The sequence below is a fragment of the Syngnathus scovelli genome, chromosome 13 (genome assembly GCF_024217435.2).
Source record: "Syngnathus scovelli strain Florida chromosome 13, RoL_Ssco_1.2, whole genome shotgun sequence".
Classification (NCBI taxonomy): Eukaryota; Metazoa; Chordata; class Actinopteri; order Syngnathiformes; family Syngnathidae; genus Syngnathus; species Syngnathus scovelli.
In genome coordinates, this window is record NC_090859.1 from 7,021,467 (window position 1) to 7,039,612 (window position 18,146).

The 18,146-nt window shown below is 41.8% G+C and overlaps 2 protein-coding genes and 1 long non-coding RNA gene across 8 annotated transcripts; 2 read left to right on the forward strand and 1 right to left on the reverse strand.

Moving 5' to 3' along the window:
* Positions 1-212: 212 nt before the first annotated feature.
* Positions 213-5,251, forward strand: LOC125979792 (annexin A1). The gene is made up of 12 exons (XM_049738401.2): positions 213-373; positions 451-539; positions 631-736; positions 1,508-1,602; positions 1,704-1,817; positions 2,007-2,097; positions 2,588-2,724; positions 2,803-2,896; positions 3,122-3,217; positions 4,319-4,377; positions 4,482-4,604; positions 4,689-5,251. Exons 2-12 carry the CDS (start codon positions 471-473, stop codon positions 4,743-4,745), a joined length of 1,041 nt encoding a protein of 346 aa, XP_049594358.1. The 5' UTR covers positions 213-373; positions 451-470; the 3' UTR covers positions 4,746-5,251.
* A 3,714-nt stretch (positions 5,252-8,965) lies between these two features.
* LOC125979795 (uncharacterized) lies at positions 8,966-11,760 on the reverse strand. 4 transcript variants are annotated; one of them, XR_007485416.2, is made up of 3 exons: positions 10,804-11,305; positions 10,358-10,465; positions 8,966-10,180 (listed from the first exon to the last, which is right to left on the reverse strand). It is a non-coding gene; the product is annotated as an uncharacterized lncRNA (long non-coding RNA). The 4 variants fall into 4 exon arrangements; XR_011087948.1 differs by lacking the exon at positions 10,804-11,305 and adding an exon at positions 11,630-11,760 and having other exon boundaries at positions 8,966-10,465; XR_011087947.1 differs by lacking the exon at positions 10,804-11,305 and adding an exon at positions 11,626-11,757 and having other exon boundaries at positions 8,966-10,465.
* LOC125979794 (uncharacterized protein C6orf136 homolog) lies at positions 11,418-16,039 on the forward strand. 3 transcript variants are annotated; one of them, XM_049738403.2, is made up of 5 exons: positions 11,418-11,516; positions 12,164-12,401; positions 12,678-12,754; positions 12,838-13,038; positions 13,126-16,039. In XM_049738403.2, exons 1-5 carry the CDS (start codon positions 11,506-11,508, stop codon positions 13,205-13,207), a joined length of 609 nt encoding a protein of 202 aa, XP_049594360.1. In that variant the 5' UTR covers positions 11,418-11,505; the 3' UTR covers positions 13,208-16,039. The 3 variants fall into 3 exon arrangements, with proteins under 3 accessions (XP_049594360.1, XP_068508792.1, XP_049594362.1); XM_068652691.1 differs by having other exon boundaries at positions 12,862-13,038; XM_049738405.2 differs by lacking the exon at positions 11,418-11,516 and adding an exon at positions 11,868-12,093.
* Positions 16,040-18,146: the final 2,107 nt, after the last annotated feature.

An 18,146-nucleotide genomic window follows, 5' to 3' on the forward strand; every position in this document is an offset into this window, starting at 1 on the left:
AAAACAGCACATTGATGGTTGTTTCAGATCGGCATTTACTGGCAAGAGTATTGTTTTTTTTTTTTTTTTCTGAGTTACTACTGCTTCCTGTAGTTTTTGCGCGTTTGCTTAAATTATGCAGTTTGGCTAAAGGGTGAAGCATTTATTTACAATATAAGCCTGTACAGAAGTCACCCAACCAGTCAGGGATACAGAACCAATTGATTGCTGGGTGCGGTGTGTGAGGCAGTAGACGATTGGTTCATCTTGTTCAGGTGACAGGAAGGTCTGGCAGATTTTTTTCTGCATAATCATCATCTGATGGGTGGAGCTCCTTCAAAACTCTCACACCTCAAATCTACAGGTACAGTGTAGACTGCATTTAATACCACAGGTAAGTTTCTCGGATCTTTAACCATCAAGAAGAAATGATCTTCCTTCATTCAATCAAATTCTTTCTTTTTTTTCCAGATCAGTTTTGATCATCAAAAATGTCTTTCTTCAAGGATTTTTTCAAAAATATCATTCATGACAGAAACCCAGAGGAAGATAATATTAAAGTAAGTATCAGATGTTCTGCAATGGACATGCTGAACTCAGTGACTGACTTGCAACTGGGGAAAACAACGATTTTTGCGCCATTTCTTTAAGGTTAAAGGAAAAGTGACGCCTGTGTTTTACGGAACAGTGGCCCCATACCCAAATTTCAGTGCAAGCGAAGATGCTGCAGTTCTGCAGAGCGCCATTGAAAGTAAAGGTATGTGGGGTAACTTCTGAGTCTGAACATTTTATTACAATTGAACAATAGGCCACAATGCAAAGGGCGTAAAAAATACTCCCGCTCGTTTATTGTCTTAACTAAACAGACAGCTCATTAAGGGTGGGTCAAATTTGAGTTCCTTCCACTCGCAATCATTCTAATTTTCAGCAGAAGGTGATTTAATACGGCCTTGAAAGAGCAATGCATGTGCTGAAGTCTGGAAAAAAAGATCTAAAATCCCACTTTGATATGGGCTCAGTAGCTATATCAATGGAAATGATCCAATTAAAACTAAAAATTGCAAAGCATTTTTTATTCCATGCATTCTAAATTGCCCACACAATTCACACAAAATGTAATGATCTGCATTCTTGATCAAAAGTGGATTTTTCTGCTTTTTATTAACAAATAACTGATCTAATGGGAAAAAAACTGTAAAAAAAATCATTGCATTCACATCTTGGGATTGTTGTATGTCACTGTGGAGATTTTATGCACAAATAGGAAAACTGGTTATATAATCTAACAAAATAATTGCTTAGGTTATTAACACAAAATTAGTTTTCAAAATATAAATACGCTTGTAAAAAACATTTTTTTCTATAGGGGTTTCAAGGCAGATCTTTATGTATGTTTATTTTCTTTTCATTTTCTTAAAATGTTCAAATATGACTTGGACAACCATTCTGTTAGACTAACAATACGTAATTTATAGGTAACATCACCCATGCAACATAATTACAGAAAAGCAAAATTTCTCCCTTGCAGGTGTGGATGAGGATGTGATCATTTCAGTCTTGGTCAAAAGAAACAATGAACAGAGACAGAAGATTAAAGCTGTTTTTGAGGCTTCCACTGGCCAGGTAGTGTAATGTTGCTTCAAAGCATTTAGGTATAGGGATGGGCATGGAGCCCCCCCCCCCACACACACACACACAATTCTTCTTTTCTTCTTATATCACAGTCGTTGAATCGTGCTCTCAAGCGTGCGCTGAGGTCCGATTTAGAGGATATCTGTCTGGCCTTATTGATGCCGCCAGCCCACTACGATGCCTACCTGATCAGAGATGCAACAAAGGTAAATATCAAATGTATTTGAGCTGAAATATTTTTTACTCTTTAAAAAACATGGAAAAAAATTGTGAATATCTCGTCACATGAAAATAAAATATTTATATACTGAATGAGAGTTAATGGTATGATCGTCATATCAATAAATATTTCTCTGAAATTTAAAAATAAAAAATATTTCATTGTATTGCTACAGAGACTGGGCACTGATGAAGATGTCCTAGTGGAGGTTCTGGCAACCAGGTCAAATGAAGAGATCAGACAGTTAAAGAGAGTCTATAAAGAAGGTTTGACTTTTTGCTTCTGGAAATATTTCAAAGAAGTACGGTTGTAAAGGAAATGAGAAAATGAAGTATAAAAAGACCAAAAATACTAACATGCAGAAAAGAGAGACAAGGCAATTGGACTGCTGGTAATTTAAATGTGCATCCGATATACTGTTCCCCTTAAGGGACAGCTGTTGTACTCCTGACCAACTTTCAAATACACCACATTTTTTCTTACTTCGAATTTTTTTCAAAGTTGGGCTCGACTGATATAGATTTTTCTCTGGGGTGGTGTCATCAACTCTTAAATCTATTTGCTCTTTGTTGTAATGTGTTAATTCTGTCATGTGTTGACAATTTTGAAAAAGCTACTACCAGCCGAGTAAGCGTTCAGACTGCACTTTAAAGTTGAAACATTTCCCATCCAAAGGTACCACATCCTATATTTTAACTTTAAAGATGGAAAATAAATCTCGTCGTACCCTTTTTTTTCTCAACACTTTTCCATCAGAGTACGGAGATGAACTAGAAGATGTTATCAAGGATGAAACCAAGGGTGATTTTACCAGAGCCCTTCTGGCTATGTTGAAAGCAAACAAAGATGAGAACACGGAAGTTGACATGAGTCAGGCTCAAAAGGATGCAGAGGTAAAGTTTTATAAATACCTCCTTTAAACTTTGCACGAATTCCAAGTTCATTATTCAATTTGTGTTGCGCAAATTCAGACTCTGTTTGAAGCTGGTGAAAATTCAAAAGGAATCGACGTCTCTGCTTTCATAGACATCCTGACTACACGCAGTGGACCTCAACTCTCCAAAAGTAAGTGTGTGAGACTAAAAAGCACGCGAATGCTTCAGATGCTATGCTTGACAGACCAGTTAGATATTCTTGAGTCAACAAACAGGTGGAACCACACCCGTCTTGGCGAACAGGTGGAACATGCCTCGTGGAGTAAAGAACAATGCAAATAAGCAGTTACTGAGAAGTTCACGAACAAAAACAATATTTGATGTTTGATTGCGTGCCCCCCCCTTTGCCCGATAGCATTCCAGAGATACGCCTGTGTCAGTGACATGACGCTACCTAAAGCTCTGAACATAGAGCTGAAGGGAGACATTGAAGACTGCCTCCTCGACATTGGTGAGCATGCACTCAATGTCATTTTCAATTGAACAATACAGAAACACACACAAAAAAAAATCAAGTAATGGAGAGAATTCTTGAGTTGACTGGGTTAAAAAAACATTTAAGATATGAACAGAAAAATCAACTTAAAGCCCAAATGTCAATCAGCTGTGATGGTTTGCGCACGTAGCGAATGTGGGAATTTCATCAGTGTTCTTAAAAGGTTGCCAACAGTTGCAAAATATTGCAAACTGTTTTTTCTTGTCGCAAAAATGTTTGAACCTGTTCAAGGTCTCTTTGTGACTCTATTTAAACTGTTGCCGAATGTATGGGCAACTGTTTGCGGCCCTAAACAAACCCTGATGAATAATCACCATTTAATCCGTGCACAAACGCTTTGCTGTTCAGTGAAATAGTTATTGATTTTAGTCTACCAGCAGGGAAAACAACAATAATAATAATTCTAAAACGCTAGTACAGCATAACCTTTTTGGCAACTCCACTTTCAGGAGTACACTACACTACAGATGTTGATTCATATATAAGGTTCATATATTGATGTGGTAAACACACCACTTAGTGATGTCATTCAAAACAAAGAATTAGTATTTGATTAAAGGCTGGATTTAGTCTATGCTCCCTGTGTTGGTAGGGTGACCAGAAGTCCTCTTTTTCCCGGACACGTCCTACTTTTGAGACAAAAACAAAAATGTCCGGGAGAAATTCAAAATTTACCTGGGATTTAGTTCGATTGCCGTCGCGCACTCCAGCTACCCAGCCCCCGTCGGACGCTACGGCGCTCTCACCCCCGGACACTCCTATGCGCTAACCACTAACACCCCATGCCCACCCCGGTGCCCACTCCAATGGGCTCACCAGCAGCAACCCCCCCGGCCACTCGAGCACTCTAACCACTAGGTCCTCCCCCAAAAAAGGGTGTCCTCTTTTTCAGAAACCCAAATCTGGTCACCCTTGTGTAGGCCTATATACAGTACATTATTTTTATGAAACAGTTAGAAAAAAAGCATGATCCCTCAGCTCAGAATGCTTGGCAACCCAGTGATTTATGAATGGATGCGGTCTAAAACTACAATATTTTGTCTCTTTTCTGTCAAGTGAAATGTGCATGGAGCACACCAGCATTCTTTGCTGAGAAGCTTCACCAAGCTATGGAGGTAGTATGAATGAACACAACAGTAGAATCTTAGTAGATTCTTAGCTTATGCATGACGGCCCTTTACTTGTACTATCTTGTTGGATGACTGATGTGTCCGGACAGCGCCATGGAACATGTGAAGATACACTGATTAGGGTGCTGGTGAGCCGCTCTGAGGTTGACCTGAAGAAGATCTTGGAAGAATACAGGGCCATGTATGACTCAACGCTACAGGAGGACATACTGGTAAAATCAAAGATGGAACTTATCCTGCAATCCTATTTTGCAGATAAATGATGGCCATCAAATTTCTTTTACTGTGTTTTACAGAAAGACACCAAGCATCATTTTGAGAACATCCTTCTTAAACTGTGTGGACCCCACTGAGAAACCACTTCACTGAAAGTCAGATGTCTCTCATGTTTAAATTGGTGGACATCACAATCATTACTATTTTATTTAGTTGATGTTCTCTTACTGGATGAACAGCAATCATGGTGGACACAACATAATTTTACCTGCAGCGTGTTGGATTTTTTTGCACGTGATTTAAAAAATAAACGTGATTAGTGGCACCACACGAAGACGCTCTGGGATAGGGTATAAATAGGAATTCCCAATTTGCTGCGAGGTGCCAGCTTCCTGTGGGTGGCCAGAGAGATGGCTGGGCCCACGGGATACTGTGTGTGGAGCGAATCGTGCGTGATCATCTGGTTTCTGTATTTTTTATGATCATCTGTGGTAAATGTGTTTTTGTGTGAGAGGGTCGATTGGTGGGGGATGTGATTGTAGTTAGGACTACTATTCCTAGCCTGCTTAGCGATTCTCATAAGGCATTGCTGTAACGTGCTCTCCGTGTTCAGAAGTAAACAGAGCTAGAAGCAACACGTCAACACTGTCCAGTGTGGTCATTACACAGTCGAGGCGTGGTGTGTGAGTGACTGGGTGTGCAACCTCTTAGGTACGAGGTACAGTAATCCCTCACTACTTCGCGGTTCACCCATCGCGGCCTCGGTGCATCGCGGATATTTATGAAAACAAATATTGCGACGTCACTTGGAGCGCGGGGCTCTGTCTTACAGCACACTATTGGCCGGTAGGGTGGGGTCATTATGATTATCGTGTATTGCTCGTTTTATTCTGCTCATTAGTCGGACTGGAAATGCTCTTTATCATCATGACTCCGGGCTTCACACTGCAACCTCCAAAGGGCGCTTGTTTACTGGTAAAAAGAGCAAAAATCATTTTCTGGTGGTTGCAACCACCAAAAAAATATATACATATATACACTGCTCAAAAAAGTTAAAGGAACAGTTTTTTATCATGGTATGGCATGAATTTAATTAGACTTTTCAGCTGCATTAGTGTTGATGGGATTAACAACAGGTACATTAGAGGGGCAACAACGAGATGGTCCCCAAAACAGGACTGGTTTTGCAGGTGGAGGCCATTTCAAGTTCCTCCCTCTTGATCTTTTTTAAATGTTTTTCCACAAGTGTTGGCTTTAGCTAGAGTCATTATCACGACTGGCACCATGAGGCGATTTCTTAACTCCTCCAGGATGGCACATCCATGCGTGCTGTTGCAAGAAGATTTGATATGTCTCCCAGTACAATCTCCAGAGCATGGAGGAGATTTCAGGAGATAGGCAGTTACTCTAGGAGAGCTGGACAGGGCCATAGCCGGTCCTCATTCCATCAGCAGGACCGATATCTGCTGCTTTGTGCAAGGAGGAACAGGTTGAGCACTGCCTGAGCCCTACAGAATGACCTTGTGGTGAATGGTCTTTGTTGCTTCGCCGGTCTCCAAAAAAACACTCGGTGGTCTGTGGCTGTTTCCAGGCAATGAACACTTCAGGGACACACGGCTGATTGGGAAGAGATTTTATTCATCCGATGTCAGAGTGAAGTCTTTCCAAAAAGTTGAGTGGCCCCAAAGCATGGATGTTAGCCGCAGCTGCCGTAGTAGACCCCCAGCTTTAGCCCTTTCTTTTTCTCCCCCCCCCCCCCCCTGTCAGGCCCGTAGCTTTTATACCTGACAAGAAGCTGATGTCACGGCTTTGGGTAACAGCTGCAGTTTGAGTCTCAGTCTGCTTGTTTCCCCTAAAAGGTCATTCCTTCAGCTCTCCCTGGTCACGGACAACTGGCCCTTCTATCTTCTACTAAGTACCTATACATTACTGCTTCTCTGTACAGCAAAAATAGTTTGATCCTCTTACTGCTACTAGTGGATCATCTAATGCAACATACAGATACGCATGAAGTTCAAAATTCACTTCAACCTCCAGCAGGCTACTGGTGTAAATGTCTCTGCCCAAACAGTCAGAAACAGACTTCACAAGGGTGGCCTCAGGGCACGACGTCCTGTAGTGTGCCCTGTGCTCGTTGCTCAGCACTGTGGAGCTCGATTGGCATTTGCCAGAATTGGCAAGTCCGCCACTGGCGCCCTGTGCTTTTCACAGATGAGAGCAGGTTTACCCAGAGCACCTGTGATAGACGTTAAAGGGTCTGGAGAAGCCAAGGACAGCGCTATGCGGCCTGCAACATCATTCAGCATGACCGGTTCGGTGGTGGGTCAGTGATGGTCTGGGGAGGCATTTCCATGGAAGGACGAACAGACCTCTACAGGCTAGAGAACGGCAGTCTGACTGCCATTAGGTATCGGGATGATCCTTGCACCCAGACCCTACGCTGGTGCAGTAGGTCCTGGGTTCCTCCTGATCCACAACAATGCCCGACCTATTGTGGCAAGAGTATGCAGACAGTATCTGGAGGATGAAGGAATTGACACAATTGAATGGCCCTCACGATCACCTGATCCAAACCCGATAGAACACCTCTGGGACATAATGTTTCGGTCCATCATACACCGCCAGGTTGCTCCTCAGACTTTACAGGAGCTCATTGATGCCCTTAGACAGCTCTGGGAGGACATCTCACAAGACACGTCTCATTAGGAGCCTGCCGCGACGTTGTCAAGCATGCATACAAGCTCGTGGGGCCACACAAGACATTGAAAAGAATTTTGAGTTGCAGAAATAGAATTTAGGCAAAATGGACAAGCCTGCCATATCATTTGTGGGGTATGTATATACTGAGCCCTCTGTAGGCTGAAAACTTTTATTTCCATCAAAAGATGTGGCATCCTTTTGTTCCTGAGACATTAAACTGTCCATATCAGTTTAGATATCCCCCCCAAAAAATGTTCACCATTGAAATCTGATGTGTTTTCAAAGTGTTCCTTTAATTTTTCTGAGCAGTGTATACATGTTACATTTTTTTTTTCTTTGGGGTGATTGCGGCGCCGCCCTCCCCAACTGGCGCCCTAGGCAATGGCCTAGTGTGCCCAGTGGTAGGGCCGCCCTTGTGTCCTCCTTTGAGAATAATAGTATAGATCTGTTAAAAAAAAGGAATTTAATTTCAAATCAAAGCAGAAACGAATATTATGATTGATGATATTGTGATTTACTACCTGCCTTAAAAAAACAATTACACCATATAAAATAAATTTTCATTTTTATCCAAAATGCCGTGCCCAAAAGTCTAGAAAAACATCCTAACTATCGCCACTAGATGTCACAATTAGTTACTGAATGTGCATAGTTCCCAACCTTTTATGTCATAAAATGTATGGCTTGTGTCTTTACTTCCAAAGAGAAGGCCCTTCAGACTGTTGCAGAAACAAAAAAACACTTTTGCACCACTACAGGCCAACAGGAAAGAGGGACGCCCTCAACGTCACATTCATTCAAGCAGTGGAACAAAAGCCTTCCCTGGTTTAAATTGATTGTGTGCTTTATCTTCTAATTCAAGCAAGGCCTTAAGCAACAGTTCATATTGAAAAGTAGAGTTGAAAGAGACCACATAGAGTTGATGACACGCAAACTAGCGTTTATTGTTAGTGACTATGATGAGGTAAATACAAGAGACACATTTCAAAAGCTTTTATTGGGAATTCATGCAATCAGTCAATTTTTGCAGTGTTGACATTTCTTTTTCAAGACATCTTCAGTTCTCCCTGACATGCTGTTAATCAACTTCTGGATCAGATTCTGACTGATGGGTTTTGCATAATCAATGCTTGGAGTTTGTCAAAATTTGTGGGTTTTTGATTGTCCACCCCACCCACCTTTTGAGGATTGATCCCAAATTCTCAATTGGATTAAAATCTGGGGAGTTTTCCTGACCAAGGGCCCAAATTCTCAATGTTGTTCTCGAGGCGTTTTGTTGTGATTTTTTGCTTGATGAGGTGCTCCATCATGCTGAAAAGGGGGCCTTTTTGGCAACAATTAAAGCTCTTTCCCTGAAGTTCTTGAAAATTTAATAGACTAAAGTGCAATGTTACTCGCTGCTAAAAACATCCTTGTAGGCCCTTTTTTTGCTAAGCAATGATGGCTGCATGTGTTGCATTGCAGGTAACCATGGCTAACAGTTGAGGAACAATAGTGGCAGGCACCATCTTCCTCTCACAGTGTCCAGTCACTCAAACATGACATCTTGTTCTCCAGTGTCATTCTTGTCAACGGCCACATCTGGATTAATGTGTTACTGCGACACCAGTATGTCATTGGTCCTTTTGTGGCAGGCCTAAAATGTAGTGGAAATGTGTGTGTGTGTGTGTGTGTGTGTGTGTGTGTGTGTGTGTGTGTGTGTGTGTGTGTGTGTGTGTGTGTGTGTGTGTGTGTGTGTGTGTGTGTGTGTGTGTGCGTGTGTGTGTGTGTGTGTGCGTGCGTGCGTGCGTGTGTGTGTTTTTATGATGGAGTTCATTTTCAAGGCAACTAAGGTTTATTTTGCACTCAAGCAGTAGTTGAGCTGGTCACTTCTCTTTACATTCTGGAGGATATACAAATTGCTAATATAAAATCTGAAACAGCAGACTCTGTGAAAATTAATAGTTGTGGAATGGCACACTAACTCATTTTGATTGAGCCACACACACACACATATGCATGCACAAAAACAAACACACTTTGAAATCTATTAAGGAAACATTTATTCCCAAATTGATACTTGTTGCTCTTCATGAGTTCTGTGCCTGGTGCCAAAGTATTTGGGTATTTGCTTGTTGCCAACTGATGCAATCATGCATGTACCACATAAAAGTGAGCCAATGGTTATTTAGGTTCTCGTGAATGACTGAGTGCATGGCATCACTGACAAAGACAATTGTGGCAGATGGAATCACAGAGAGTAAATTTATATTGATGAAGATTCAGGATGGCAAGGAGACCGTGTGGCAGCGTGGCACCATTGAATGACCTTGAATGGAACCACGCATACACGCACACACACACTCTCACACACACACACGCACACACACACACACACACACACACACACACGCACACACACACACACACACACACACACACACGCACGCACGCACGCACGCACACGCACGCACACGCACACACATACACACGCACACACACACTTGACATTCTGCTACGCATCTTCTGCAGATTACGAGTCATCCGAGGAGAAAGCTCGATGCGTGTCGGGGAACTTTTGAGCGTTGTAGTCGGGATCTCCGAGCACTCGCGCTTAGATGTTCTTCTTGACCTGGAAGCAAAGACACAGAGCTTCTTTTGACACGTATCAATACACCTAAGTGGGGGAAGAAAAGTCAAGCATCACTATTAACAATCTTTCGATGGCTCATCCATCCCTCCTTGCCTGCGTGGCATATGCATCCTGCAAATCGGGACGCTCCAGCTCTCCCTGGAGGCTGTTTGCGGCCGTAACCGGCAGGGCTCCAGCAGAGCGAGCGGCTCGACGGACGGCGTCTGACAAGGAGAGGCGGGGTCCTTGGCCCTGCGTCATCTGAGGAGGGAAAGCGCGCTGCCATCACGTACCAACCGTTCCTCTCCACTGTTCCGTAAACAGTTGGGGACATTTAGAAGAACAACCATCGGGTGAGCAGAGCAAGAGCAGTGAGTTTCCTCGCCCACTCCACCATTACAGTCAGAAAATATCAAGGCGCTTTGAATGTGGGTGGACCTTTCTCCTCTTAGCGGGCATCCCGTGTAGGTAGGCGTCAGACAGCGGCGGCTGTGCTCGGAGCTTCCTTTGAGAATGCAGATCGTGCCTGATGATTGGAACCCATTCCTGTGGAAAACATTTGCCCACGTTCAAACGTCCAATTGGAATTTTCCTTTTGAGGAGACAATGTACTGTACGTCTGGTCCATCCGCAACATAAGCACACAAAACTGATGACATTGTTTTCGGAAAGTCATTTCTTCTTTGGATAAATCAATCAAGATCATTCACTTTCTTGGACATACCTCCATCCATCCATCTATCCATCCATCCATCCATCCATCCATCCATCCATCCATCCATCCATCCATCCATCCATCCATCCATCCATCCATCCATCCATCCATCCATCCATCCATCCATCCATCCATCCATCCATCCATCCATCCATCCATCCGTACTTACCGGTGGAAGAGACGCTGCCCACGGCTCCACCTCCCGGGTCAGCTCCGACCGTCTGGGCGGGGACTTTGGTTTTTTTTTTTCTTTTTCCCCTCCGTGTTTTATTTTGATAAATGCCAATAACAGGTGCCCTTTTTTATGACAGGTTCAAGTTCAAGTTCAAGTTTACTTTATTGTCAAAAATTCCATGTAACAGGGTTAGCACAGAAGTTTGAAATTGCGTTTGACCAGTCTCCAATGTGCAGTTTAACTAAAAACATTTAAATAAGACATTGACATAAATCTCTTTCTTTCTCACACACACATACACACAACACACACAACACACACACACACAGAGAGCTAACTTACTCATACTGAATTTACAATTCTTTCTCTGACATATTCATTCACAACATAAACACAGACAATGCACACTTACACATTGCAGTCATTCAAACACTAACATGCTGATAAAACATGTGCAATACTATAGAATAAAATACTCTCTCTCACATTCACACACACGCACACACACACACACGGTGTGTAATAAGAGTATTGACATCATCGATTGTACTGTAACGCTGTCTACAATACATGTTCACGTAGTCATATTTTTCTGTTGAATTTTGCAATTGCAATTGCAATTTGCCCACAGTCCCTGAAGGGAGCAGACGTCATCCTGCGAGGGTTGTTTGGACTGGCAATGGCACGCAAGACTGGATGTCACTTGTGTAAGTTAGCGCTAAGAAAGAGCACGATCTTATTTATACTTGAGATGTTGTCAGTAGAACTAGTTGGGCCTAAGCGCCCATTTGGGGGAATGAAAATCGGAGCTCTTACGAACAGTTGATGCCACTTGAATGACGACATCAGTTGCGTTGAAGAAATGTTGCATTTGACTTTGTATTTCACGTATAAGAGTATAATCTTCCTCACGCCATAATATAGCGCGCGTCGATCACAGGAACCAACTCTACGTGATAACGTCACATGATATATATATATATATATATATATATATATATATATATATATATATATATATATATATATATATATATATATATATATATGAGAGTCGATCAATCTCCAATAGGAACTCATATGGGCTTTTTCGATTTTCCTTCTCACTTTTTCTCCCCCATACTGGAAGAGAAGAACAGAACACTTGTCGTTTGTTCTTGACTGGTTAATTCAATTTTAGCCGCCACTGCCGGCCGGCAATGGTAGAAAATGTCAAATGGATTTACCCATGACAATCCTTGTCATGCAATTGCTACGATGTCAAATATGAACCAAAGTGCCAATGTAATAAGAATTCAAGCGACGACAGAGCCATGAAACGGAGTCAACTCCTCGCTAACTGTCTCTCTTTTAGGTTCTCGAGGGGGACTAGAAGCGCAGCCGGCCGGAGTTTGGATCGAAGAACAATTTGCAGGCTCGTCGTCCATGTGACTTTGCAGCCTATTGGATTGGAGAGAAACAAGATGGAGGAGTTTCCCTGTCATCCCAGCCCTGTGTATAGTCGCCATGTAAGAACAGAGGGCTCGCAAAGTGAAAGAGACAATGAAGGAGAGCAAAAGCTGGCCGTGGCATATGAAAGACTAAGGACGGAGGTAGGTAGGCAGATGCTTTCTCTGAGATAGATACGCTCCAGGGAAAGTGGCTGAATCTCTTTCCAAACAATCCAACTTCAATGCTTGTGTTGAGTTGTGCACTTGACAGTATTACCCGTTGAATAGCTTCATGCTGCAGGGCAGGGATTCGGCAAGTCGTGTGACAACTTTCCATTCTTCTAGTTTAGTAACGAGAATGAGCATTGAGACATGTCATCTGGGAACAAATAACAGGAGTTTTTTTTTTTTGTAATACATTGAAGCATTCTTTTACAGCTTCCAAAGAATCACGACTATACCATGTACTCCCGTGACGTTGAATTCATCAACGGACTTGTCAACACCAAGACCAGGTAGTGATTCAGCTTCCCTTAGCTTGAGACTATGATCCTATTTCTTTTCTTTTGTGACTGGCCCATCCGTCCGTCTCTTGCAGGGGACGTGCGATCTACCGACTCAGCACTTGGCTGTGGCGCCTGGTGTGTCTGTTCTATTTCACCGACGTCCGGCTGGAGGTGCTGAAACTGACCAAGCACGTGGAAGACGGGACCATTAAGGCTCGCTGGAGGCTCCGGGGCCTTCCCTTCCTGACACTGATGCTTCGCTTCTACCGCAAAGACAAATCACACCTGTACAGGTAGCCCCACCCAGACTCTTTTGGGTCCATTTGAAAGCAGCCCGTCCATATGTGTCATTCTGACTGAATGGCATCTATCTGTTCCAGGTCCTATGACGCTTTCGCCACATTCTACATAGGGCGCGATGGACTCATCCATTGTCATCAAGTTGAAAAGGTAAGAAAGTAGCTGCGGATGTGGCTTGGCGGGTTAGGGCTCGGTCAGGTTTTCCAGTGTTTCTTCCTTATGATCAGTGTAACATTTGATTACACTGATCATAAGGGATTTGATATAGAGAACAATATTGATCCTGTGAATAACTTCTTTATCAACTACAATCAAACGAACTGTAAATACTATACTGTAGAGCAATTTAGCGAGAATGTAGCAACAAATAGGGCAATGTCAATTATACATTTTAATAGTAGGAGCTTGAAAGCAAACATCTCTAAGATCAAACAATGTTTAAAAGATATGAATAATCCGTTTACTGTTATTGCAATATCTGAAACCTGGTTAAAGGAAGATCAGGCTGAAAAGATTGACATAGAGGGGTATGAGAGTTATACATTAAATAGGATGGGAAAAAGATGCGGAGGGGTTGCTCTATTCATAGACAAAAACTGTAAGTGTAAGATAGTAAGAAATATGTCTCAAGCAATAGATAATCTCATGGAATGTATTACTGTTGAAATAGAAATGGAATCATCAAAAAAACATTCTGGTAAGCTGTGTATACAGATGTCCAGGTTCAAGTATTGAGGCATTTAGTGAACTATTATCAAGAATGTATGAAAGAAAAATCAATACGAAAATGGTCTATGTCTGTGGTGATTATAATATAGATCTACTGAACCCACTTCAGCTGACTCTAATAACAGAATTCATTAACTTAATGTACAGTATGAGTCTTTACCCTGCAATAACTCGTCCGACTAGAATCACATCTCACAGTGCCACTATAATTGATAATATATTTACAAATGTGATTGAAAAGAAAGTAAAAACTGGACTGATAATAAATGATTCAAGTGACCACCTGCCAGTGTTTGCGGTGATCCAGAACTGTACAAGGAAAAAAAAGGATGCTATAGCTTTTAAAATGTGTAGAATGAACTCTGGTAATTCAATTAACTCATTCAAAAATGATCTTCTAAAACAAGACTGGAAAAAGGTATATGTGGGTGATGTAAATGAAGCCTACAACACATTCATGGCCATTATATCTGAACTTTATGATAAAAACTGTCCTCTTGTAAGGAAAGCGGTCAAACACAACTCAGTGGAAAAACCATGGCTGACAAAGGGAATCTTAAACGCCTGCAAGAAAAAAAACCTGTTATACAAAGATTTCCTAAAGATAAGAGCAAAAGAAGCTGAATTGAAATATAAGACCTATAAAAACAAATTGATCAAAATAATGAGAAACAGTAAAAGGAACTACTATAGCAAGAAACTGGAGGAAAACAAGAGTAACACAATAACAACATGGAAAGTGTTAAATGAAATGATTAAAAACAGAACTGGAAAGCCAGGATATCCTTCTTACTTTGTAAACGGTAACAATATAACTATAAATGAACTTGCAATGATTGCAGAGGAGTTTAATGATTACTATGTTGGTATTGGGCCTACTTTGGCGGAAGAAGTACCAAAAAAAGGGAGTACAAGTGACCTAATTAAGGATGTACCCATAGCCAAAAGTATGGTTCTAAGGGGAACGGATGAGACGGAAATAATAGAAATTGTTAGAGGATTTAAAGGTAAAAAGTCAACTGATTGTAATGGAATAGATATGTCACTTGTTAAAAATATTATTGAAAGTGTGGTGAAACCCCTAACACATATTTGCAACCAATCACTGACAAATGGTGTTTTTCCGAGTGAAATGAAAACAGCTAAAATCATTCCGATATATAAAGCTGGGGACAAACACATATTCTCAAATTACAGGCCAATATCTTTACTCCCACAATTCTCCAAAATACTAGAAAAAATATTTTATAAAAGGCTTGATGATTTCATCACAAAACAAAATATTCTGTGTGACCAACAGTATGGATTTCGGAAAAATAGAACCACCACAATGGCTTTGTTAGATTTCGTAGCTGAAATAACAACAGCTATTGAAAATAAACGATATGCTGTAGGTGTCTTCTTAGATCTTAAGAAAGCTTTTGATACTGTAAATTATAAAATACTGTTAACAAAACTTGAGAGATATGGCATACAAGGTATGCCACTCACTTGGTTAAACAGTTATTTATCAAACAGGAATCAATATGTGCAATTAATGGACTTCAAATCAAAGCTAAAGCAGGTAAAGTGTGGGGTTCCTCAGGGCTCAACATTAGGCCCCTTGTTATTTATTTTGTATGTTAATGATATGTGCAAGGTCTCCAGATTACTCAAGGCCGTAGTTTTTGCAGATGACACGAATCTGCTCTGTAGTGGGGACGACCTGGACCAACTACTGGATATTGTGGGTATTGAAATGGAAAAATTACAGAGTTGGTTTGACACAAATGAACTTACATTGAATTTAAGTAAAACAAGGTATATTATATTTGGAAACCGTCCGACAAACACAGACAAAATTCTTACAATAAATAATATAGAAATAGAAAGAGTGAATGAAGTAAAATTTCTTGGAGTGCTAATAGATAAAAAATTAAGTTGGAAACCACATATAATGTATATCAAATCAAAGATCTCAAAATCACTGGCAGTATTGTATAAAGTAAAAGATCTTATAAACCAAACATCATTATATTCCTTGTACTGCTCCTTCATACTCCCATACATTATGTACTGTGTGGAGGTGTGGGGCAACACATACAAAACAAACACAGATCCAATCTACATTCTACAAAAAAAAGCTATACGACTTGTAAATAATGTTGATTACAGAGAACCATCTAACCCTCTTTTTGTAAAACTGAATGCACTGAAATACAATGATCTAGTCGATTTTAAAACCATCCAACTCATGTACAAAATAAAAAATAATCAATTACCAAACAGTATCCAGAGGTTGTTTGAGTGGAGGGAAAGTACCTATTATTTAAGAGGAACACTTATGTTTAAAAGAGATTTGGTGAGAACAACTTTAAAGTTGCATTGTATAACAGCTAAAGGTGTGGAATTATGGAACGCCAGCAGTGACGAACTAAAGAATTGTAGTTCTTTACCTCAGTTTAAAAAAATGTATAAAGGCAAAATACTGATGGGATACCGTAGCATGCTGTGAGGTGTTTAAACTGCTTTTGTATTTATCTAAAGGAGGTGTATGTATGTATAAGTGTGTGTATGTACAATATCTATATGTATGTATGTATATGTGTATATATATATATATATATATATATATATATATATATATATATATATATATATATATATATATATATATATATATATATATATCCATCCATCCATCCATTTTCTGAACCGCTTAGTCCCCACGGGGGTCGCGGGCGTGATGGAGCCTATCCCAGCCGTCATCGGGCAGTAGGCGGGGGACACCCTGAACCGGTTGCCAGCCAATCGCAGGGCACACAGAGACAAACGACCATTCGCACTCGCACTCACACCTAGGGACAATTTGGAGTGATCAATCGGCCTACCAAGCATGTTTTTGGGATGTGGGAGGAAACCGGAGTGCCCGGAGAAAACCCACGCGGGCTCGGGGAGAACATGCAAACTCCGCACAGGGAGGGCCGGAGGTGGAATCGAACCCGCACCCTCCTAACTGTGAGGCGGACGTGCTACCCAGTGCGCCACCGAGCCGCCCCTATATAAACTTTTTCCTCACCCCCCGTGGGTGGTCTCTTTTTCCCTTCAAGCTCGGGTCCTCTACCAGAGGCCTGGGAGCTTGAGGGTTCTACGCAGTATCTTTGCTGTTCCTAGTACTGCACTTTTCTGGACTGAGATGTCAGATGTTTTTCCTGGGATCTGTTTCAGCCACTCCTCCAGTTTGGGGGTTACTGCCCCTAGTGCTCCAATGACCACAGGTACCACTGAAGTCTTAACTCTCCAGGTCTTCTCCAGCTCTTCTCTGAGCCCTTGATATTTCTCAAGTTTCTCATGTTCCTTTTTCCTAATGTTACCATCATTTGGGATGGCTATGTCAACCACAACGGCTTTCCTCTGCTCTTTGTCCACCACCACAATGTCCGGTTGGTTCGCCATTACCATTCTGTCTGTCTGGATCTGGAAGTCCCAGAGGATCTTGGCTTGGTCATTCTCTACCACCTTTGGAGGTGTTTCCCACTTGGATCTTGGGACTTCCAGTCCATACTCTGCACAGATGTTCCTGTACACTATTCCAGCTACTTGGTTATGGCGCTCCATGTATGATTTACCTGCCAGAATCTTACACCCTGCAGTTATGTGCTGGATTGTCTCAGGACCTTCTTTGCACAATCTACACCTGGGGTCTTGTCTGGTGTGGTAGATTTGGGCCTCTATTGCTCTGGTGCTCAAGGCCTGTTCTTGTGCAGCCAGGATCAGTGCCTCTGTGCTGTCCTTCAGACCAGCTCTTTCTAGCCATTGGTAGGATTTCTGGATATCAGCTACTTCAGCTATGTTTCGGTGGTACATCCCATGTAGGGGCTTGTCCTCCCATGATGGTCCCTCCAGCACCTCATCTTCCTTTGATGCCCATTGTCTGAGACATTCACTGAGCACGTCATCCGTTGGGGCCTTATCCCTGATGTACTTATGGATCTTGGATGTTTCATCTTGGATCGTGGCTCTCACGCTCGCTAGTCCTCGGCCTCCTTCTTTACGGCTAGTGTACAGTCTCAGGGTGCTGGACTTGGGATGGAACCCTCCATGCATGGTTAGGAGCTTCCGTGTCTTGATATCTGTGGTCTGTATATCTTCCTTTGGCCACCGTATGATTCCTGCAGGGTACCTGATTACTGGTAGGGCGTAGCTGTTAATGGCTAGGGACTTGTTCTTGCCATTGAGCTGACTTCTTAGGACTTGCCTTACTCGATGGAGGTATTTGGCTGTGGCTGCTTTCCTTGTTTCCTCGTCAAGGTTGCCATTTGCCTGTGGAATTCCAAGGTATTTGTAGCTGTCCTCAATGTCTGCTATTGTTCCTTCTGGGAGTGAGACCCCC